We start from the raw sequence: 25,515 nt of genomic DNA, 5'->3' as shown, positions 1-25,515 counted from the left end.
GGAAGCTAACTACCATAAACTATACATAAATTTGAAAAGAAAAATACATTCACAGTGCGTTAATATTAACCAAAATGACTCAGTTTTTACGATCAAAGAAATTTATTATTAATATTAATGACTTGTAACTCTGAATCTGTTAGGAAAAACTTTCGAGCCAGCATTACTTCAAAATACTGTTTTCGTAGTTACAAAAATATGTGCTGCGTAGTCGCAGTGAGAACTTGCTCCTGTTTGTAACACCTGTAGGCCTAGGATTTTCCATTATGATTATCCTACCAGTATAAATTAAGTTAGAGCCTAGTCTGATTATGGCATTCTCGTTAAAGAACTCAAATTTAATTGATCTACCAATATAATCTCAGGGTTTTGTTAGAGCAACTGAATGCGCTATTGTTCCACAAGAAAAAGAAAAGAGATGTCTGTGTCAACGGCGATTGTGGAAGCATATCGTGTGGACATTCGCTTTTCTAAGTGTGACATTGTAAACGAAATTCAGTTTATTGTTGGACATCCTCGTCACGTCCAGGGGAGTCATCTAATGATCTACCGGTTAACGTATTGATTTGTTTGAAGTCGATGGTCACACTTTAATGGTGACCTGTACGGTCGAGGTCAACAAGGCCTGGCCGATTCGTGGTTCACCTGATCACCAATCGAGCTTTCTTTGCTTGATTTGCGCATCGCAGGATTCGACGTGCTTGCACCTGTGCCCCCGGAAACAAAGTGATTCCGGATTTTCAGGAGGAGACAGAGCGAGTGCCGATCGAGTGGATTTGCGCGAGAAACGGACACTGATGAATTTTCACGGAGATACTTTTTCGATTTTATTTCGACGAGGCACGTTTCGCAAGAAACTCGAATAAATTGATTAATGACCGTTGCGTTTGAGGATTTTTAAATTTGATTTGGAAATGTGTTTTTTATTATGTGACGTTTTGAATATTTAATTTAACATTTGGGGAATTAAAATTTCCGGACAGTCTGTGGCAGGTTGATTTGTGCAAAATATGTATACCTACGAGTATATGGTAAAGACAGCAGCAAATAAAATAATTTAATTACGCCTTACGGCATTTTTTATACAATCTAACAACTGTAATAAGTACATTTCTATAATATAACCTTAACATCAACAACTTTGATTGCTTATGACATCACAATAGACCTCAGCTAACATTTGTTAAAAAGAATGTGTAAATTTTAAATAGATTATTTTGCCTGTCTTTCTAGTTTAGTTAAATATATAGTTTTTTATTTATTTTTTTTATATGTATATTTAGTTATTTTTCACCTCATATTTTTTTTTATTATTTAAATGCTATTTTTATTGAGATCTAGCGCACAAAGATAAAGTATGATTATTAATTTTGCTAGCAGCTCGTATTTGTCATAAGATGTTACTAATTTCTTGGACTGGTGAAGGTTATGAATTTGTTTACCGTCACTATATTGACACAAGATAATAGATTCTTAAAAAAATCACTTCATATTACAATTATAAGTAAATGTCAAATGTTTTTAAATTGCGTACATGCATAAAATAAATACTGGTCACTGCCATTTTACTGGTTTTCTAAGAACTGAATCACCATCCTTTCGTTAGCAAACAGGTTGAATTAATAAATCGATGTTTTATTTCTAATTACTTACCTAGATCTAAAAGTACTGATTACCCATTCCTTGAATGCTAACAAAAATTTAGGTTTAACACTGTTATTGAATTAATTTGTTATTCATCTGTCATTTACAGAGATCAATTTATTTAATTAATGTACTGCTTCTAACTACGAGTAAATGCGTACTTAAATTCGCCATCATAATACAAAATGTATTTTGGCGGATTCCATTATTTATAGCTTAGGGCGATTTTATCATTGCGAAATTGCTTCTTAAAATGGCGTTCCAAATTTATTTCTATCAGGATGTTGAGCGATAACGACCCAACTTCAAATTTTTAATAAAATCTAATAATACCTAAAACCACCATCAGTTATTTATGTCTGATCCTATCGGAACTCGAAGGGTGTTGTTGAAAATAATGGAAACTGAATTCTTCGCGAAATATCGAACTGTTTAAATGTCAAGACTGCACAAAATGAATTTAATCCGTCAAGGTTTAGTAGCTTGTTCACAAGGTAATCTTATTTCCAATGATACTTCAACCTGGAACAAATGTGTCGATATAACAATAGTTGCTTATTTTTACCATTACATAAATCAAATGGTGCATGAAACATTAAATAAAGTTGTGTGTGTACAGTTAGAAATATAAATGATCATCTAGTCCTAGCTGTAAGTGTTTTTGGTAGCATTGATAGTACTGGTAAATTACCTAATATTTGCAGTCAAGGCTCATGACGTTCTCAGGTATTACCATGTCAGTGTCAAATTGAAGAATCGGAAGTTACATTATCATAACATCAATACCTACCTAAGCATACCGTCTGAAAATAAAATGCATCATTTAATTAGCGGTGCTTCTGATTATAGTGATTAGCATGAGTGGAGATTTATTGCACTGGCTATAAGTCAAGGCAAATTTTGGAGAATACTGCTGAATAATGAGAGGGAATTACATCACGATAACGAAGATTAAAAAAATGTCTAAATTTTGTGCAGTCGAGCAGGTGCCTGTGACGCTGAGTTTGAACACTGAGATTTCATAAAGTAGAGTAAATTATACAGAATTTGTTACATTGATTCATTCAAGCACTTTGCCAGGTATTCAGTATTGTTGTTGCAAAACGTGTTGAATAAATTATTAATTAGCTGACTAATTATTATTCGTTTTTGTTTTATTGTTATTTCAGCCACTTAAAACATAATTATAATATCTACCTAATTACTTGGATGTAAACTTTATACTCTTGTATTTGAGTACATACATTTTTTTATAAGATTCGAATTTTCTTTAAATGTATATTTTAATTTATTCGAATTTAATTTTCAACAAAGAAAAAGTCATGATTTTTTTGTCCATTTTATTAAGTATATTCAAATTTAAATTTCGTTTCAAAGTATTGGGTTTTTTTTGTTGTATTTTGTTACTAAATCATTTGCAGTTATATGAATTTATATCAAGTAAGGTGAAAGCAAAGAATACACTTATATAAGTTCCTAAGAAAAAAATCTGTTAAAAAGTATTTCCAAGTTGCCAAAATGGCTTGGTCGCCCAACATCAGTTTGAAAACATTTTTTTTAATGATCATACGCTGTTTTATGCGCTAGTATTTTATTGGTATGAAGTTTTATATGAGCAGCGAAACATTGACAAACCAAGATAGTCAATTATTATTATCAACAATTATTTAGTAGTGGACGAAATTTTTAACAACAAAACAATTATAGATAACTGATTTACTAAGGACAATAAAGTGTTTCATTTTATCTTGCAGTTTTTCTTTTTTAAATAGCCAAGTTAACAAAATCCTTCATTTTGCGTTTTTTGGTTTGGAAAAAGTAATAGTTAAAAAATGGATGCTCAAATAAATATTAAAAATAACCACACAAAGTGGAAAATCATTACGGTTGTAAATTACGCAATACACCGTTAAATTTAGTTTTTACCGCATGCTAATATCTCCGCAAACAAACAGACAAAAAAAAACATGTTGCCCGCTAAACAAAGTTAAGACGTCGGTTGCAACATCATTGTTGGTAAATCTTTTCTTGCTCTTAAAATTATTTGAGTAATGTCGCTTCACTTTATTTGTGTTATATAAGTACACATTACATCTCCTCACGTTTTTGAAATATGATTTAAAATTTTTAATAATAATTGAGTGATATCTATTGTTCTTGCAATTTTCAATGTGCGTTGTATTCCGCAATATGTCAATAATTTAATTTATGTATGAGAAAATTGGGAATAATTATTACAAACATAAATTACTTACTCAAGGCAATTCAGCATTTTTAAAATAATTGTGAATAAACCAAAATTTAATTAAAAATGTAGAAAGGTGGAATTAAACCAGTCTATATATCTAGGTAAGTGGTCGTAGATCACGGCGGTTCTAATAAAAGTGGCTTACACGCAGTCTATTAGCCATTCAGATTAATTATTTTCAAGTGATTTATCGAAAGATGGTCTCCAACTCGTCATGCAACAGGCCGAGGCTTGGCTGGTATCAGTTTATTATTTGCAAATGCGAAATGTTTGTAGTTATTAATGCAACTCCAATTAATTTATACTCCTATTTAGCTAAATCATTTTCTAAATGCAATCGAAAGCTTTGTCCAACTTTAACAAAATCATAGTTTATTTCATTGTTGACGGCGCAGTATTTATTGTGTGATTATATCAGCGTATATTAAATTCAAACAGCTTATTATAATAAAGTCGTAGCATCGAATGCACATGCAGCAATATTTTTGTGTCTAAGTAGTATTTCAAAATTTTAATTTCTAAGCTTTTATAAGTAGAGTTTTGTTTTACTTAAACGGTGATTTATCAAAATAAACATTAACATGTTGTATCCACTAATGTCTACATAATTTTGTGTGCTTTGTCCGGCTTTTATAAACGTAACTTTTATCTCATTCAATCATTTCTGGCATACCTGATAATTTGTCTTTTTGTTCAAGTACAGACTACACGTACATAACTATTAACTAATTTAAGTATCAAACATTTATTAGTATTTTTTGAGTATGTATTGATTGTATATATAATCAATAACTTGCACTTGAAAATACAATTTCTGTATAAAACAATAAATTTATGAAAAATTATTGTACTACCGGGTTGTCTAGTAAAATTTTATAACAAACAATAAATGCTGTGTTATATATATTAACACCAGAGGTATATTTATGTTATTACACAGAGGTTATTGTTGGATATTACTTTAAAAAAATAAAGACCACTGCAATGCTTGACACAATGGTACCCTTAACGTTACCTGATGTGTAGAGCTGATTTGACCAGTGAGTAGAAAGTGTCAAAAGAGTACCGTTACTTTAAAAAACACTTTCGGTTGTCATAAGTAGAGCGTAGAGGAACATGATTCCTGGATTGTTGAGAATTAAAAAGATGTTACAAGTAATAACTATACATCTTTCTTAGAAAACGCATGTTTCATCATCGTTGTAAATTTTGACAAACACCATTAAATTTAGTTTTTACCGCATGCTAATACCCCCGGAAACAAGCAAACAGGGTGGAGATAATTTTCAGGCAAACTGACAGTTTGAGATTTGAAGACAGAACTGCTTTACAGTGCAGTAAAAAAACAATATGTTAGAGATCATCACTCAAATGGTCGCCCTGTGCAGGCCTGATCGGTAGAAGGGAAAGCTTCACCTCTTCATGATTTTGTATTAGCAAGTAAGCAACAGTTGTGAAATTCTGTAGAATAGAAATTACAAAAAAATATATGGTTATTGGAACAAACCTGAATGCCCACCAAAAATTAAATAATCCTAGACGTGAATTCTATAAAAATAGTGAAATTTGCTCACTAAATTTTTAAGAAAGAAAAAAATTGGTCGATGGTTACTTTAACAGAGTTTTCCCCTCCTTTGAAGTACAATCCAACAAATCCCACTTCCTTGAAAAATTGTAAAATTTGATTTTGCGAAATTTTATTTGTGATAACACTGATGACCTCTATATATAAAACATTTATAGATAATAGCAGTACCAGTATAAGAAACAAAAAAGACCAGAGAGAATCGAACGGCCCACTGTAAGCAATGAGCTATCGAATATTTTCGTACGGGCTCAAAAACAGTGGATACTGTTAACAGTTTTTTTTTGCGATCGATATTGTATTGGTACAAACGCATTATTCTAAGAAATCATACATATATTCAGAACAGGAAGCAGAAACGGCCGACGATCACAACTTACCATTGTGGCTACTTGTTTAATAATTTATCTAATTTCTTTTTAATATTTTGTAATTAAAGAACAAATTTATCGAAGGTTATTTCAACAGTATTTCCCTCGGCCTTGAAGTATAATAAATACAACATATCCAGCTTTTTCGAAAAATTACAAAATTTGACACTGTGAATTTTATTTTTTTATGAGAGCCTCTGTAAGTTCAAATCAAGATACGTATGTAATATTAAAATAAATGTAAGGCAGCGGGCTATGCGTATGTTTTTTTTTTAATTTCTGTAAGGACACGTATAGCGATTGAGATAGATGCAGTGTAACACTAATAATAATAACTCTATTGTATTCTCAAACTTTCGAGAAAACGAAGTGAGCTGTTCCTGATTTAATCACTAAAATAATTTGACTCATTCATTAATATATTTTTTATCATCTGCATAAGCACTTCTAAGAACTGTTAATGTAATGATAAATCATAAGTACAGATTCATCGTATTATCCACATTTTAGATAGGATTTATTCGGCAAAATTTTGAGATGACGTTATATATAACTTTTCGGAGGGAATAAGCAGATATATTTTGATTACAAACTCACCATATTTACTTGAACTTTGAAACGTCTGCAAGATTCAAATCATTCGGTTTTGCACTTTCTGATTTGACGAATAAAATAAATTGACTCATTATTTTTTTTAGTCACCCTGAAGAAGCAATTCTAAAAAATATGAATAGAATCATAAATTACGCAAGTATAGACTCGTTAAATTTTCCACATTTAAAAAAGACTTATTTGGCAAAATTTTGAGATCAGTTTTTAGCGTGGTTACAAACGGATAAATGTTGATTAGTGATTTTTCATGTTTCCGACAACTTTAAAACGTTTGCAATGGTTCAAAGCAATTTCAAAATTAAAATATAAACTGTTGTTATACAATTTTATTTTTTATTTCTTTTACAAACATCTGGATGGCTACAATTGGAGGACTATGTCATTTTATAAAATTTAAGTCACATTTATCATAGCAAATTTTGGAGATGATGTAATCGCATTGGTGGCGGGAATAATCGGACCAATTTTGGTTAGCGTTTTATCATCTACATGATATTCCTAACATAGTAATATATATACAAAATTTGACAACACTTGATCCGGTAATTATTTAACTAATAACTGCCGGACCGACGCGTACAGACGGCAGACAGACAGACGGAAACGAGAGACCTATGGTTTCGTATTCTAGAGATCATGAAACTTCGAGAAAACATAAAAGCAGCGGGTCTCCCGATGCCTCCGATTGCAATACCTACTTACTTAGTTTACTTGAAATTTATTTCGACAGAACTTCCTTCGCGCCTAAAGTATAATCCTACAAATTCGGCTTTTTTGAAAAATTATAAAATGAGATTTTGCGTTGTTTGTTTTGTAGTAACCTCTATAAAGTAACCCCCGCAGTCCTATCTATTTGGGACCCCTTTTTTACTTCCCGAGCGTAAGCAAAGGAAGTATTGTAATCTAGTCCGTTGACCGACTCTCTACTTTTACGTTTTCTCGACCTTTCAAGACCTCTACAGTACGAAGAAATAGGTCTCCTGTTTCCTTCTGTCTGTCCGTCTGTATGTCTGTCTGTCCATCCGTCTGCCGTCCCGGATTTTTATTAGACAGATGGAATATCATGTAGAAGGTCAAACGCTAACCAAAATTTGTCTAATCATCCCCATTAATAATGTGATGACGTCACTTCAAAATTGTACACAGTAAATGGGTTTCGAATTGTATAAAATAACATAGTGCTACACATGTATGTTATGATTCCGTATTGAGTTTTTACCCGAAACGTTAAAATTTTTGGAAAATAACATCAAAATCATAAAAAACAACATTTTATGATTTCAGTTTGAATCTGCTAAACCGAATGCGTTGAAATCCTGCAGATATTTTAAGGTTATGATACGCATGATAAATTTTTCACCAAAATATTTTTGCTTATCCCCTCCAAAAACTAGATGACGTCAGCTCAAAATTCTGCCGAAAATATCCCATTTAAAATGTAGAAAATATGATGAGTCTATACTTCTCATTAATCATTTCGTTCAAAGTTCAAAAATTCATGAATGCGTGTATTTATTTTATTCATTCAATCAGGAACTACATAAACGAACGCTTTCAAATCTTGGAGATGTTTTCAAATAATCATAAAAATAGAAAATTTTTCTTCAAAATGTATTTGCTCATCCCCCTTAAATTTTGCTGAATAAATCCTCTCTAAAACGTACAAAATGTGATGAGTCTGTACTTGTGACGTATCATTCCATTCATATTTTTTTTGCGTATACAGGGTAACTCAAAAATTATCATTGTATTTCAGGAGTGAGGGAAGTTCTGTCGAAACAACTTTCGACCAATTTATCTTATTATCAATAGGAGTTGATTACAAAATTTAATTTACATATTGTCTATACTGTAATATATCTAGGAAAAGATTGGTCGACGGTTATTTCGACAGAGCTTCCCTCGCTCCTAAAATTCAATAAAACATATCCAGCTTTTTCGAAAAACTAGAAAATTGGGTTTGCGATTTTATTTTTTATAAGAACGCCTATAAGTTAATCTAAAAATATGTATGTTATGTTAAACTACATACATGTAAAGAAGCCTGCTACGCGCAAGTGTAAAATGAGTTTCATCCTTTACAAAATTTTAATGATTTTGATATCAAGTTGGATAGATATCGTGGAATACTAATAGTAACAATACTGCATTTTCAAAAGAGAGGAGAAAATGGAATGAGGCATTTCTTGTTTATTCAATAAAATAAATTAACCCATTCATTAATTTTTTCAGTCACCCTGTATAAGCAATTCTAAAAAATATGAAATGAGACTCATCATATTTTGTACATTTTCGATAGGACTTATTCGGCAAAATTTTGAGATGACGTCATCAATTTTTTGGAGGGAATAAACAGTTACATTTTGATTATAAATTTACTATGCTTACGATAACTTTAAAACGTTTGCAATATTTTAAAGCATTCGGTTTTACAGTTTCTGATTTAGTGAATGAAATAATAATATTTTTTTTTGTCACAAGTACAGATTTTTTAGGTAGGATTATTTCGGCAAAATTTTGAAGTGAATTTTGAAATTTACTACGTTTATAATAACATTAAAGCATCTGCAAGATTTCAAAGCATTCGGTTTTACAGATTCAAAATTAAATTTAAAAATGTTATAAACTTTTGATTTTCTTCCAAAAATCTGGAAGTTTCAGGTAGAAACTCCAACATGGATTCATAAACTATACATGTAGGACTATGTTATTTTATACAACCCATTTACGATGTACAATTTTGAGGTGACGTCATTACATTATTGGTGGGGATAATTAGACAAAGTTTGGTTAGCGTTTTACCATCATGATATTCATAATACACACATAAAATTTGACAACAATCCCTCTGATAGTTTCGGAGATTGTCAGCGTAATAATAATTTACACAGACGATATACAGACAGACAGACAGACAGAAATAGGAAACCTCTTTTGTCTCTTCAGTGTTGGGGAGACAAAGTTAATCAAATTTCATTTTCTTCTAACACAAGTGCCGCCCTTGATGGTTGTTATCTGAATGTGCTAATAGTTCAATTCTTTCGAAGTATAAACATGTCGAAATTAAGCATGTACTGAAAATACATTTTTTTCCGTTGGTTATCTGCTTTATATATTTCACATTGTCCGCACAAGTGCGGACAGCGCCCTTATAGAATTTCCGCCCCCATGGCGTAGGTGTGCCAGGGTATTATTCGCGCCACTGGTTTTTACTTTTTAGAGATTATCGCAAAATAAATATCGCAAAATCAAATTTTATATTTTTTTCATAGCGGCATTTCGTGCACTGTGCTTGGAGGGAAGTTCTGTCGAAATAACCTTCGATCAATTGTTCATAATTAAAATCTTCCTGACGCCAGCAAATGATCACATATCAGCGTAAATATTTAAATCAAAATAGAATTTTGGTGAATGCGCCGGTCAAGGCACACCTCACTAATTTCTCTGTCATCACCTCACATTTCCCCGGAGTCTCGAATGAATTTTCCAATAACCTCTGAGAGAGAACTTTGGCATCGTACAAGTAGAAAAGAACAAAATAAATTTGGATGAGCGCAGGGACTAAGGATGAATTCAAGAAAGTGTGTGTTATAACCTCGGGTAGTATATTTCTAGCTAAGTATCTCAGAATACTCTCGGGACATTTCACGCATGTTCGTTTAATAACGTCTTAACAAAGCGAAGCTGTCTTCAGATGTAAATTGTTAGGTATTTCGTTTTTGTATTCAGTTCTTCATATCCGCATGTGGGCCGTAAGCTCAAAGCATGAGGCGTGGGAGAGAAAATCAAATTGAAAGGTCGCCGGCACCTACAGTCGAAACGTGAACTTCGGCGAAAAAAATAATACATCAGAAAATTTTTATTTTACTGAGGAATTTGATAATCACAAAGAAACCAACGCACTCCAATAAACCACTCTAAAGCGATGGATTCGCGTAAATAGCCGTTTTAAGCCCGTGGATTTTGTTCATCAATTTATCAGAGTGATGGAAAATTAACGTGCGAGATTCAATAACTCCTGTTTTACCTGATATTTTTTTCACAGTATTTTGCTTGTGTAAACACTTATAAATCTACGTGTTGAGAAAAAATTCCGTTTGAACGAATCAGGAAAATGTGGCACTCTTGGGGCACTTACTTAACAGCTAAGATAAAATACATTTTCTGGACCTCTGGGTATATTTTATAGGTTCACTAGATTTATATCAGGTTTCGTTGTGCCGATTCGTTTTGTTTTATTCTTGCATTGTTACAGAATGCAGGATGATTTTAAAATAAATGGAGTTACTTCAGATAAAATAATTATTTGATCAATACTTCTATAACAAACTTTTCATCAAAACGTGGGCTGGTGAAGTTTGGATTGTAAGTTTCACCATCAGTTTGTTCCGATAACGAAACAAGTTTTCGTTCTCTTTGCTTTAACTTTTACACTTTAATTTTAAAAGTTGTACAAAAATGGACTGTCTGTTATAGATAAAAATTCCCTAAAGTGCAGCTCTAGCGTCATTTGAACTACTTTTTTAAGCAACTGTTGCAACATTGCAAGTTAAAAGCACCTGATGCTAGATGTCTTGTAAGAATAAGAGCACACTTTTCTCGAATTGACTCAAATGGAGATTTATGGTTTGCGTTTTGAGGGCGAATAGCTAGTTGATATTTTTAAAAATAGTCTTTTTTATACAGTGATACTACTTTGGCCTGGTTTTTATTTATTTTTTGCATTACGAAAAAATTATGAAACAAAGTGACTATTTCCAAACGTTCTAATATTTTCTAAGTAGAAGGTATTTAGGTAGGATATTGAGCCGTCGTTTCTGTAGTAACGGCTATTAAACTGAACTAATCTTTAGTTATAAGCAATTGTGTAAACTTAAAACAGTATACAGGGAGCAAATAACATTTGTGAACGAACGGATTAACAACCTACTGAATCATTTGTTAAGATAATAATGATCAACTTTGTTTTGGAAATGGGTAAATCAATTTAGCTGATATCCTGTAATCATTAAATCGGTGTTACGGTTTTACCAAAATTTCAGATACGTAGAAATTTTATTTTTTGCCATAGCTTGAAACGCTTAATGTTAATAATTTGAGTCAGTGAATCAAAGCCCGAGGATCATGTCACTCTGTAAGTTTTAAATGAGATTTACTTAATAAAATTTTAAGAGCATGTTGCCATTTTATTTGAGTCTGCTTTATAGCAAAATGGCAATACGCCAACTACCTGAAAAAAGATAGGTACTGCATTTTTGTGTTTTACAAGTCACTAAATGAATCGATTAAAATATTTTACTTAGCTTAGTGGGAAAAAAACATAAAATGTTTTTATAAAGTCGTAATACTGTTTTTAACAGAGCTATTTTATGCCTAATTTAAACGGGTACATGATACTTACTATCATATAGACAATTTGTAATCTAGACATCGTTGAAAAAGAATTAACATGTCGGTAAAATTAAATTACAATAATAAATCCTGAAAATGTTTCCATTTTGTTGTAAACATAAATGATGTCTTTATTTAACTCCATCGATCACATGTTTCAACATTTCTGTGTTAGACAATGTTGTTAACTTCTTACATTAATCGCAGCCTTAAGTCCTCCAAATTGTTGAAAGTGGTGTTACATAAATAGTGTTCTTTTCATAAGGTCACACAAAGAGTCATCATTAGTAAGTTCACAAAATCTCGGAGGTCAGATTCTCTGTAATTCTTCTCTGTATTTCAACTAATGATACGACTGTTAAAAAATTTCCGTAACACTGCTGTTATGGTCCTAGCCGAATGCCCTATAGTTCCGTATTGTTAAAAATAGCCTATTTCCATTTCGTTCTGGTATCAAATTTGCCAAAAGATCTTGTCGATTTTTGACAACAGTTAGGTTACCATGAATAGGATTGCATTGAATAAGCCAGTTAATCACGTGATTATTATTGGCATGATTATTATCATTAAAAAATATGGGCGCTACTAAGCGATTGAAGGCCAAACACCAATTTTTTGGAGAAAAGGGAGAGTTTCAACATAACTATGTGGATTTTTGGTGCTCTATATTCTCATATGTAATTCTTACACACCCTATAAGGAAACACTGCCAATTTTTCGCAATATAGTTCGACAGGTTCTATATAAGATAATTCCATTTGATGCGCTAAATGTCGTATGGATGTTGTAGGAGTTTGTTCCATTACCTGTTTGACATCTGCAATATTTTCTAGAGTTTTCTTAACTTCCGATCCAGCACTTCCCTCTTTTTTTTGTAGAGACAACTTGTAAAATACCAGTGAAATGAGTAGCAAAAAATGGACATAGTCGACAATGTTCGGAAATTCTTATACATTATTTTTTGTGTGAAAAAATATGATATGTTGGTTCATTTGATCTGTTTTCTACTGTCTTTGCCATTTCTACTGAAACACCACCTGCTGATTTTGCTTAAAATTTAGCAATTGGTAACAGCTTCCGGTTGATTGACAACGGCTTTTAGTTAGAAAATTATCTGAATATCAACGTTGCCAAATTTACGATTAACAAGTGGTGTTTCAACAGAAATGGCAAAGACTATAGTTCCAAAACTCTGTTCAGGAAAAATTTTTCGAATATTCTTAATAATAATAATAATAATTTTGTTTAGTAAATTTTAGGTGTATGTTTGTTGATGTAAATATAGCAAGGGGTATCATTTATATTTTTGTAATGTTACAAGAATAGGTATTTATGTTTGTTTCTGCATTTATTTTATGTTAAATGTAAAGTAAAAAGGAGATTTCCGTAAATAAATACTAAATACTAAATACTTTCCGAAATTCATTCCAAGGCGCTTGAATTGATACTCGAGTACGAGTGTTTTTAATGTAAAGATCATTTATCCAGGAGGCACCAACAAGTAAGAAAACAAGAAAAAGGTACAAGAGACGTTTCATGTGACATCTCTTAAAGTCAAATTGACATCAATTTGAAATCAAAGTTAAAAATCAGTTTATAAGCATTTTAGTTTTTGCCTTTTTTGGTGTCTATTTCAAATATTATAATCGGTAGTTAAAATTTGTTTTTCCACTAGTAGCATTACAATGACTAATTGTCGACTTGTCTAGAGGTCTGTAATTTGGAAAATTGTGAACCTTGGTCAATAATGTAAACGTGAAGTTGGCCATCTAATATGACAACTGTCCACAACTGTCAGAAAGAATAAGACATAACCTGAAAACAATCATTTTGGAAAATTTGCTTTTAAATTATTCCCTGGGAATGAGCTTTGGACCATTTCGGCGATTTTTTTTGTCGGAGATGTATTCTTCTGTTACGCTGGAGGATTTCCATCCCCCGTGTCGCTTTAACGATAAAAGGTCGATACCTTTTTCAGCCAAAATTGTCGCAATCGCGTAAGTACGACGGAATGAGTGTAGCCTGTTTTATTTTAGGAGGGGTACATGACGGTTCACTTTCCAACATTTTTCACACCAAAAAATTATTAAAAACGGGAAATATGGAGGAAATTAAAACAAAAGTTTTGGATTGTTAAAAAATAACAAAATTCCAGAGCTTACTAAAAGGACGTGAGCACACGTTTTTATTGATGCACTTCAGAAAAAACATTTTGAAAATTGGCAAACCTCAGATGGGGTACTAATGGAAAAAATAGTATATTAACCACGTTTGTGAAGCCAATTCTAGACGCTGCCCGTCTCAGGTTCTAATTTGCACTCGGTCTAGAATGAATACTGTCTTTACAACCTTGGTTAATAATAAACTATTTGTTAAAAACATTTCTACAGCGATTACACTATCATATGTTGCTAGTCCGATATATGCAGTCGTGAAATGATAGAATAAAAAGTCTCAATAATTTCTAAGGAATGTGCTGATTTTCAGCTAAAAAACAGGAGCTTGTTTTCATTAAGGTTGTTTTATAGACAAATTTAATGATAAATAAAAAACTTTTGAAAAAGACTTACAAAAAAGCTTAAATTTGTTGCATGCGTAAGTGCTTATGAAGAATATGATTAAGAATTTAAATTATATTTTTAAGAATATTATTGGTCCGAAAGGGACCGACATTCGGGAGAAACTTTTCTCTAAATTGGGATGGAATGATTATTATTATTAATTATTATGCAGGGTGTTATTGAAAGGTACGTACAACAAAATGGACAGTTCTTCGCGAAGTCTAAGAAGTCTGAAAAACTTATTTTGTGTTATCAAAATAATAAGGGGAAAATTAACCCTTATCCAATCTTTTTAGACGTTACTGAAGGATAAACACGTAAAATTAATGTATTTTAGTAAATCCTAGCACCTCTAACAATAAAACTTTTGTCAAGACTAAATGTTGCTATAGAAACGAAAGATAATCTTTTTATCAGAAGCGTACAACGAATTTGGACATAAATTTTAATAATTTTTATCTCTAAAAGGAGAACACTTTTACCTGAATTTTTTTTAACTTTTAGCACCCATACTTCGCGACCAATTGCCAATTTTGTTTTGTACGTACCCTTCAATAACACGCTGTATTACGTTACTTTGTACTCACCATTGACCAGGACATTTCCAGCAGTCAGGTTAGACTTCTACTATTACATGAAAGCCAAATAATACGAATTTGAAAGTAAATCCATGCAAGTTCAACATCATAGAATCTCAGATACATACGTTTGCCGTGATTTTACAAATTCTATTTCCCTCTTCCCCTTTTCACCTGACTAGTGATAATCTTCCACGTTACTTACATAAAAAGGTGAAATATTCCTGTTTTGACCTGACTGAAATAGTAAACTGTTCAGGATAATCAAAAACAATTCGATGTGTCATCAGATAGTGTAAAGCAACCTTTGGATGTTTCTGACCTAAATAATTAACTGTCATTTTTAACTTTTACATTTGACACTTACATGAAGGTAGCTGTAGCGTAAGCTCAGTGAATCAAAAATAGTGGACATTCATTGTGGTAATTTTAAAAGAAGTAGAATTCTGTTGAGTACGCTGCATACTTATAGATTATTTTTTCGAAATAGAAATAACGGATTCGGCTTTAAAATTTACGGTCAGTTCATAGTTCTAGGTACAATCGGTGGACATATAAAACTGATACAAAGAAAATTTTCTAATGTGAATCAAGCTTGATTTCCGGAACCGTTGCCGGCCAAATATGCGTTATCCATCTGTCATGGCACATATAACATCAACGTCAAAAAAATAGATTTACAGAAGATACATTTTTCATTTTCCTTATAATTTCTATGACAGTTTGTACCAGTTATTACATAAATAAACAACTAATACTTTGTCATAGCTCCATTAGCTTCTACAACTTTAGCCAAGCGTCTGGACATCGAAAGGCATAGATTTTTATTGTAGTTTAAGGGTAATGTATGCCACGCGTCCGTAATGACCGCCAGGAGATCATCCTTGCTATTAAACACTAAACGTTGGCGCTGCAGTTTTTTACCAACAGACACATATTCTCAATAGGATTGAGGTCTGGGCTTCTACTGGACCGATCCAGAACGTTTACATCATGATTTTTTAACCACGCTGCGACTCTGTGAGCAATATGAACTGGGCAGTTGTACTGGTGGAATATAAAATCATCATTTAGGAAAATCCTTCTAACCGATGCTGCAGCATGACATTTTCCAAAACCTGGATGTACACGTCACTGTCTTCTATATGAAGCATGACGCCGGGACTGCTTGCACAAATCCATGCCCAGATATTTGCGGAAAACGGGTATTTTGCTCATTCGTTGTAGTGGCTATTTCGAGGCCTATAGACTCTTATAGAACCGTTGCGAGACGACTGGAAAACTTTTTCATCTGAAAAGACGACTCTGCTCGAAAAAGCTTCGTCTCGGGCTAAATGCTCCAGGGCAAATCCTACCCTTGCTTCCCGAGGCCGAGGTGTAACCAGCATTTTTTTGGCAGCGATATGATTCCGCAATCCACTTTGCTTCAGATGACGTTGCGCGGTTCTGACACTGGCAGGAAAATGGGTAACCCTTACGGCTTCAACAGCTGTGGTGAAGGGTCTGTTTTCCACCAAGTTCACCAACATTTCGTCTTCTTCAATTCTTGTTTTTTAAATTCAGCAGGTGTCGATTTATTTTGTTGTTATTGTAGTAATTTTCTTGGTCACTTTTTTAAAAGAAACGAACGTAGATCTCATTCCACTAATTATATGATGTTTCATTATTACACAAGTTGCAAACAAAATTACTTGATTATAATTTGCTAGTCATCACTCGGTAATTATAATAATTTTGTGAAATGTATACCTACCATATTTTCGGACAGAGGAAGTAGTTAATTTTGACTTTCGCAATAATTCTATTTGTCAATTTTGAGCTCCGATAAGTTTTTAGCCTTCGCCATAAGACGAAGGTTAAATATAAGAACGATGAAAAGGTTGATATGACCTTGGTTTTTGGAGAATGCGGAAAAAATGCCGTTGCAGCAGCAAATCTCTGCCAAAGAAGATATCCCGACAGGCGACATCCATCCGACCAAATCTTTAGATGTTTAGAAAAAACGTTAAGACAAAATTGGCGGAAAGCAACAAAAAATACAGGACTCTGCTGGTATCGAAAATGAAATTCGTGTAATTGGAGCCGTTCAAAAATTTTGAGAGCGAATAAGTTCCACCCTTACCATGTGACATTAATACAAAATTTAAAAGAAGACTTTCCCAGAAGAATACGATTTTGAAATTTTATGCAACATCAACTAGAGTTGGACAACAATTTTTTATTCAAAGTTTTGTTCAGCGATGAAGCAAGATTTGGTAATAACGGGGTTGTTACTCCCAAGAAAAACCCATACTGAATGAGAACAGCTCATTTTCAAAATGTTTATTCCATAAATGTGTGCGGTGGTATTATTGCAGACTACGTATTTGACCCATACTTCTTCGAAAGCAACTTAACAGGGCACAGGTATCGACAATTTTTGGAAAATGTTTTTCCGCGGTTATTCGAAAATGTTCCTCTCAATCTCCGACAAGAGCTGTGGTTTCAGCAGGATGGGGCACCACCTCATTATCACAGAGTCGTTATGGAGTATCTTGATGAGACGTTTGCAAATAAGTGGATTCGCAGAGGCAGTGTGAATACATGGCTCCCTAGTAGTCCCGTCTTAACACATTTAGATTTCTTACTCTGGGGGGTTGTAAAAGAAGAAGTTTACCGAAGTCCTATTCGTAATTGTGAAGATTTAAAAACCAGAATTAGAAATGCATGTGCTGCAATATCTTCTGAAACACTTGCCCGCGTCCGGTTGTCTTGCTTAAATCGCATCGAAATGTGTGTTGCACAGGAAGGAAGGCATTTTGAACAGTACTTACGCTGGTTAAATTTATTTAATTGTTCAATTTATTTATTATATTTCTTTGAATTAATATGTTGGTGGTTTTTTAATATTTCATTTGTGAAATTTTGATTGATGTCCTTCAGAAACAGTAACAACAAGTAAGGATGAGAGTACCTACAATGATCCTAAAAATGTATGTGTTTATTTTGGAATCTACCAATAATAATTGATAGATGTATGTTGTGTTGCATTGAAAATTGGTCAGGGTCCCGTTATTAAAATACTCACCCTGTATATATATCAATGGGACTTAGTGTATGGCAAGGACATGATTCACTCTGTAGGTACATTTTAGCACCCAATAAAATTAAAATATAGTTTTACTTGAGTCAAAATTAGTATTCGACGATAAAAAAGGCCGGACCATTTGTTGGGAGAGCTACATTGAAAATTTAATAATTCTTGAATAACAAAAAACCCATTCTTGATATGACTTTTTCCTAAAAATTTTTCAACTAAATTCTTGTTTGTATTATTTATTGCGGTCTAAAAAAACTCATGTATTCTGTTCATTAACAAATTACGTTGATGATTGTGACAAATTTACAAGTGATTGATAAAATGGTGAAGTCATCAGTGTACAAAAATCAAACTGAGTTTAATTTTCAGAAAGGAAGGGGGGAAAAATATTTCTAAAGTCCGACAATATTCGTTACAAGGACAAATCAGTGTGTTCTTTACAATGAATCAGGTGTGGTTTTCTGTTCGAGAGGAAAAAGTTCCATGGCCGCTGCTACCAAGATTTACTTGATTCTTCAAAATCATATATGTCATAATTAATTTTCTTTTTTATAGATGGTGAATATTAATTTATCAGATACATTTAATTACGTTAAAAACGCTTAGAATTTAAAAAGCTAATAATTTTTAAATATTTGTATTATACCTAACAATAACACAGAAAAATACACCTTAAATTTAATATCAATAGTCAGTTCACTTAGTCGAACGACGTCGTTGACATTGTTTTATTCTCAGTAAATCTACTGTGCAGTGATGGTTTTTCAATAGAACTAAATAATGCAGTTTCACCAAAAATAATGTATATAAAATATTTTCAAAATTTATTGGCAATTATGAAAGTAGAATGTAGGGTAGATAAAACACATCCTAGGTTTTGCTTACTGTTATTAGGGACATAGTTTTAATTCGAACTATATATATTGGTCCAGATAATTCATCGTTTCGGAGGCACTGATGTTCTATTTTTATTTACTTTTTTTTTTGTAATTATATTATAACATAAAATGTGTCAGTGATTAATCAGCAGCCTATTAAAATACGAAAAGACAAATTTTTATATCAGTGTTGCAATAATTTAGAGTTGAAGATGTTTTTAAGTGTTTAAATATTATCTATTTCTCAGTTAAGACAGATACATCAACAATCAGCTTGTAAAAGTCAAATATAGAAATGACAAGTTTGTACGTGTTCGAACAAATTGTTTTGACATTTAGGTTTGCATTTTGTATCTGTTAGTTGGGTATAAATTAATGCCGATCTTTATTTGTTTGAGGCATGATCTTATCTGTTTTAGCAATCATGCAAATTTGTACAAAATCCGACCTCGAACGGAAATCAGGCGCTCTTGAACTTCAGTGGAATCAGAGACGAAATAATAAGACAAACGAATTGGGAATATACATCATTTATTTATAAGGATAGATAAACAATATATAAAGGTTAAAAGTAAAACAGTTTTAAAAATAAAGACTTATTTAGTGTTTAGTCTTCCACACATACAAAGTTAACAAAATAAATTTGAAATATACAAAATTAATAAATTCAGTGTATATCAGATAGGCCTACGTATATAATATATAACATTACATTTTTATGTTAAGCTACATGTATGCATATATCTATTTTTTTTTCTCCCTAAACACTAGTTACTAATTAATATTGACTGTTTAGAGCGACCATTTTATAATAAACACATCAAAACCAATGAGAAGCTAACTCAATCAGGACAGTGCCCGTTTATCGACGCCTATTTTACAAACAAGAGCAACATCCACAAAATTTGTGTTGCGTTATGTTATATATCGGAGTGTGTTACAGAATGGCGCCACTTTTATCTCTAAAGTGCATGAAAGCACTATCATGAAGAGTAGATATCTATCACGTATCACATCAAAATGGCGAACATATTGAAGCGGTAACTCTTTGGTTACGGTGCATATCGATTCAACAAAAATTGAATCCGACGTTACAGCTCTTGTCTTCTCCCTATACACGATGATATGTTAACATTTTTTTCGCTATATACGCTATTATTTTACAACTGTCTTTCATGATATGTCTTCTTTTAATGTATATCTTTAAAAAATACATTTTAAGATTATGTTGTATATCAAATACGATTTTTATTCATTCATTTTACATTTAACACTACTTAATTATTGGACAGGACAGCTGAAGTCACATTCATGATATGTGTGCAGTTTCGATAGATATGTATGTATATTTCTCTATAACTAATTCCTATCAGTTGTGTATAAATCAATTGATTGTAATTACACTTTATGCACGGTTATTACACGATATGTATCTCTAATGGTAGTGCCATCGATAAAACCACCATTGCTGTGATTCCATCGTGGCAACAGTTCACAGGCCGAACAACTACTTGCTAGACGGTGCTCAGCAAAGAAAAACACGTAACAATGGTCAACAAATCTAACACTTACAAGCCCACACACATCCAACAGTTGCTCAAAACAACGAAATAAGACTCGATTTTTCTTTAAAGTTCTCTTTTAAAAAAGTTCACACCGTCTCTTCTCTGCAACGAGGAACTCCCATACATACAGAATATAAATTTCCTCATAGGCGTCGCCATTGTTGCTTCCATTTTACTCATAAGATACAAGTCTTTATTCTACAGTATTAAGCTATCATAAGAATGCATTTATCTCCTACATTGTTGTCAAATTTGTAAGGCTGGCAGCAACAAGATTTATGTAAGTATGTGTATATAGTGCAGGTATAAAAAGTTCAACAATAAACTCGTCCAGTCTTAGAATCATGTGAAACTAGAAGTGGGAGGAAGCAAACAATGTCGACGCCTATGTGCATCGCTAATTTTAAGTTGATATGTATTCACAGCAGCAGCTCATTTCAGCTGTTTCCAGCCCTTTGTGTATGCGCGGTATAAATAGCTACACTATAAAGGTATAAGTAGTATATAGTAATATAGGCACTAATCTAATACAGGCATAAGAACGACAGGGTGGCAAGCCTGCTACCACTAATTGTATCAGAACTCCGGAACTAAAACTGTTAGGAGATACCTCCTATTGTACTTTAACTGATTTGTGCCACATACAGCAATATCCGATTGTTATTGACGGTGCTGTATATTCGCATCGAATAAAATACGTCATGGGAAAATGGGGTGTGTTCCTTTGTGTTTCCAGTGTGATCATAAGACGTTTGAATTGGTGGTGGCGTATTTTATTCGCTTTTTTATTAGTTGTAGCGTTGAAGTGTGAAAATTGAAGCCCGACGTGTGAGCAACCAGCATTGCACAGTAAAGCTGGCCAGAAACTTTAGAATTTATTGTACGGTAAAATTGACAAGCGTGGTGTTGGACAGATACTTGCGACGAGTATTTTGGAAACATATGCATACTTCACACAGACAACTAACGAGGGTAACGAAGGCGGATGCCTCCATTACGAGCACAGACGAATGAACAGCAAACTTCTAAAGCTGTGATTAAGAAATCAGATCTTGCAACAACGGAAACTATCGTAACATTATAATACTTGTACGTATTCTTAAATGTACATATACGGTTAATATACTAGTGGTCTAAATATTCAAAAATTATACCTTGTAATTTGGGTTTTTCGTAAATGATATGTATTGAGTAGCAACAATGAAATTGACGCTCGAAATAAATTGGCAGGTTTAAGGTATAACGTTTGAAACGTGTCATATAAAATGTACAATATGTTTAACAAAATTAGCTCTTATATACAATTTGGCTCATACTAAAAGGATGAAATGAATAGTTCATATATCACGAATTTTCATTAGACATTAATTCCCTACACATTTTTACATAATTCCTAACGATTTTTTTCTTGTATATAGCAGAAGCATGCGCGACGCAAGTGTAGCATGATTCCCTACACCTAACATAAGATTGGTTTCTTAACATTATTATTAAGATCGATAAATATGATTGTCTATGACTGTGTATAAATGCAAGAATGTTGTATTTTATACAGAGTCAAAATGCGTACAGTCGCCACGAGCATGCTGACATACAATTTAACATATGCTATATTTAACATTGTCTCTTATATTTCACAAAGCTTAATTTCTTGTCTCATTAAGTCGCGCGTCACACCTGACAATACTCGTGAAATTATCAGTATATTCTGTCGGTGACATCAGCAAAATGAGGGTTTGTTATATCACGTCTATTATATATTTTTCCAGGGCATTCCTGACAGTACAAACGACTGAGTTCATTTATCAAAAGCTTCAGTGATTGTTTTATTCTCTGGTACAGACTGGTTCAACCTGTCCGATCCTCAAAGCTCTATTAACCTTCTGACGATTCAATTAAACCGATAAAGTAAAATATTCTTCTGCTATGAAACTACAACGGGTTTTGATTTCTTTTCATCACTTTATAACTCTAAATTCTCCACTTGTCGCAACAGTTTCTCCTCGATCAAGCACTCGAACAGAGTTGATGGGATTTTCCACGAAATTAACTGCGCTATTATATACAAAATATATAAAGTATACTAATTGGTATTTAGGATTATAAAGTGATTGTTAACTTAACAAACTGAATTATGTCGTTAACGTCGTCGTTTGATAGAGACGCCGGAGTTTACATAAGTAATTCTAATTATCATTTACTTCCAATTCTCTACGTCTGTGTCTGAAGCTTTGCAACTAAGTAGGCCTACATTTGCTTACATATAAGAGATACTTATCTACAATGCGCTTAGAGCTAGCATCAAAAGGATGAGAATTTCGAGCAGTGTGCGCGTAGATGCCCTTCCTGATGAAGACCCCATTTTGCTTAAGTAAGTGTTGACGCAGGGTGGCTCCGCCGAATCTAAAACAGAGACAAGGACTTAATGTTACGTCAACATTCTTACACTTGTATTTTCCTATTATCGTAATACGATTAGGGACTTGTTTAATTGGTTTAGCTAACGGATGAGTTATTTTTCACTTACTACGACTCACTCTGTTAAAATCTACGTTAATTATAAATGCAAATCAATGCAAAGCTGCCTAGCGCTCAAAACAATAATTACTCCATACCGTGATATCGCTTTTTACGTATATTCACATAGCATGATATAATCATTTGCAATAGTCAGAAAGTTAGGAGGATTTACGATGCATTCATTGAAGGTACTAACGGATGTCGCTGTTCCTATGTGTAATTACAATATAAAAGACTTAAAATCATAAGCTTAACATACGTTTTTAAATTGGTGTTATTTGTTTTGCGCTAAATTACGCTATATTAGACGCAAACAGTGAAATGTTCGACAGTTAATCTCGAAAAATTCATAACATCACATTACGCTAAAACTGACCTTTCATTTTCATTTATTTGTATTTATATGTATATGACCTTTCGCCAAATCATTTACTTGCTCTAGCATTCTTTTACAAAAAATCGTTCGAAGTAATTGAGTCTGAGCAACACACTCTGCTTTTAAATGGCGCCTAAGCTAAATTGTTTAGTAAGTAAGTATATTTGTTCCTTATGAACATTTACACAACTCCTTAAAAGCCACCCTCGCTTTGAAAACAAAAGCTAAAAGATCTTATTTATTTTTAACATAGCGTCATTAACCGCACCGCCAACGCTATTCCAAGAATAAGGGAATCTGGGAATGCTATTTCTGATGAAAAATAATTGATATCTATTTTTAATTCAAGGTTCGGTAAGAAAGATGAACTTTAATCGTTAAACCCTTTTTCCAAAGGAAGCGATTTAGATCGTATCAAAAATAATGTAAACAGTGAATGAAAATTGCTTTAATAATTCCTGTATGTGTATGATCGAAAATTTTATATATTATTTTCAATTTTATTTTAGTTCTTAGCTCAAATATTGGTGATTTTTTTTTTAATTTCTGCGTTTCAATTGCACTGCTGACGTACATGTCATGGTCAACTAGAGCAGAAATTAAAAAAAAACATACGGTACAAACAACATAATCAATTTGATTTCTTATAGCATTTACAATCCACAGCAACACGTCCGTTAAACCTTAACAACTCTCTAGTTTATTTTATTTAATAAAACATTATATCTATATATTAACCATAATGAGATTTCCCAAAATATTTCTTCATCAGGTTTGTTATTAAATTGTCTAAGCAAATTTTCAGCACGCTGTAGATTAGATAAATTTATAACTATGAATAAACCGATCTTGAGCTAAATTTTCTTTAAATTCTACTCTTCGAATTTAAGTTTGAAAAATGTCCATCTCCCGTTTCCACCTGCCTGTGGTCTGCCTTTCTTTTCTCTGTCTGTTTTATTAAACACGTAGTCTTTGCAATTCCAATTACTAGACCGAATGATGTGGAATTTTGAGTTAACCTTAAGTCTGTAGTGTGAACCAAAATTTGCCCTACAAAAAATAATTTGCTGAAGTCATCTCAAAATATTGCAAAATAAATTATACATATTTATAATTATAAAACAAGATGTTTCTTACAAGTTATTAATTCATCCCTGTTCTTCATTTTAAACATGGAAAAAATTGTATACAAATTTTAAAATGTCTCTTTGAACATACAAAACCTATTGCTCTAAAATCTTGTAAACGTCGTAAACCACTAATCAAAATTTAGCTGTTTCTCCGTTATCTACATACTTTTGGATTTGAGAATATACGAATTTATAAAAAATAAAATAGAATTTCGAAACAAATTTTACAATTTAGCTAAGAAACTGAATCCCTTTGTAAGTTTGATTACTAAATTCTATTTAATATGTGTAAAATAATAAACTTATTGACACATACATCCATATTTTTTAATTTAATACATAAGCGTTACTACATTATAACAAAATTTTTGAATTTCCTTGAGAAGCTGGATTTGTTTGATTGTGCTTAAGGGGCGAGAAAAGTTGTTTTTAAATAACTTTAGGCTATGTTTTATGCAAAACATAATGAACGGAACGTCATTAAAACAAGGTATTTTGAGAAACAAATTTTGACATGACATGTGTGCAAATAAGTATTTTAGTTTTTCATGCAACATTCGGTTACTGAATAATTCAGTAAGTGTTTTTTGTCTCGAAATCATGCGACCGTCAACACTTACTTAATATCATCACTTAACCTCGCCCATTCGCTTACCAAAATCATCGCTTCAGAGACCAAGTAGTCCCTTAACACTAGTTAACACTCGAGAATGCGTAATTTCCAGGACTAACATATGTAAATCAGCAAGGATAGGTACTTATCCGGCAAAAACCAGATCGCACAACGACAAAAAAGGGCCACGGTAATAATCCGTCCTGGTCCGAATGCTTGGCAAAGAATCCGGCAGAGGGTCAATTGGATCAAAAAAAGTAATAAATTGAAACTCTTGCTTTGGTTGACAACAAATTGGTTTCGTTCGGTGTATGTTTTTGTGTCACCGGGATAGAAGAGAGGTAAAAGCGTTGGCGGCTATAAA

General features: G+C 32.6%; 1 protein-coding gene across 1 annotated transcript in view; it reads right to left on the bottom strand.

Annotated features, from left to right (window-relative positions):
- Positions 1–19,461: 19,461 nt before the first annotated feature.
- LOC135126709 (acetylcholinesterase) overlaps positions 19,462–25,515 on the bottom strand; it is a 215,848-nt gene continuing 209,794 nt past the window's right edge. The window contains exon 7 of the mRNA XM_064052808.1: positions 19,462–22,915. Coding sequence (XP_063908878.1) covers positions 22,791–22,915 — 125 coding nt within the window. The 3' untranslated portion in view covers positions 19,462–22,790. The remainder of the gene's footprint in view (positions 22,916–25,515) is intronic.

This window comes from Zophobas morio, unplaced genomic scaffold (assembly GCF_036711695.1).
Source record: "Zophobas morio isolate AGI-343-1 ecotype UQ-CSIRO unplaced genomic scaffold, CSIRO_AGI_Zmor_V1 ptg000011l, whole genome shotgun sequence".
In the NCBI taxonomy this organism is placed as follows: Eukaryota; Metazoa; Arthropoda; class Insecta; order Coleoptera; family Tenebrionidae; genus Zophobas; species Zophobas morio.
The sequence above is the reverse complement of the archived record's forward strand: the minus strand, read 5'-3'. Positions and strand labels throughout refer to the sequence as shown.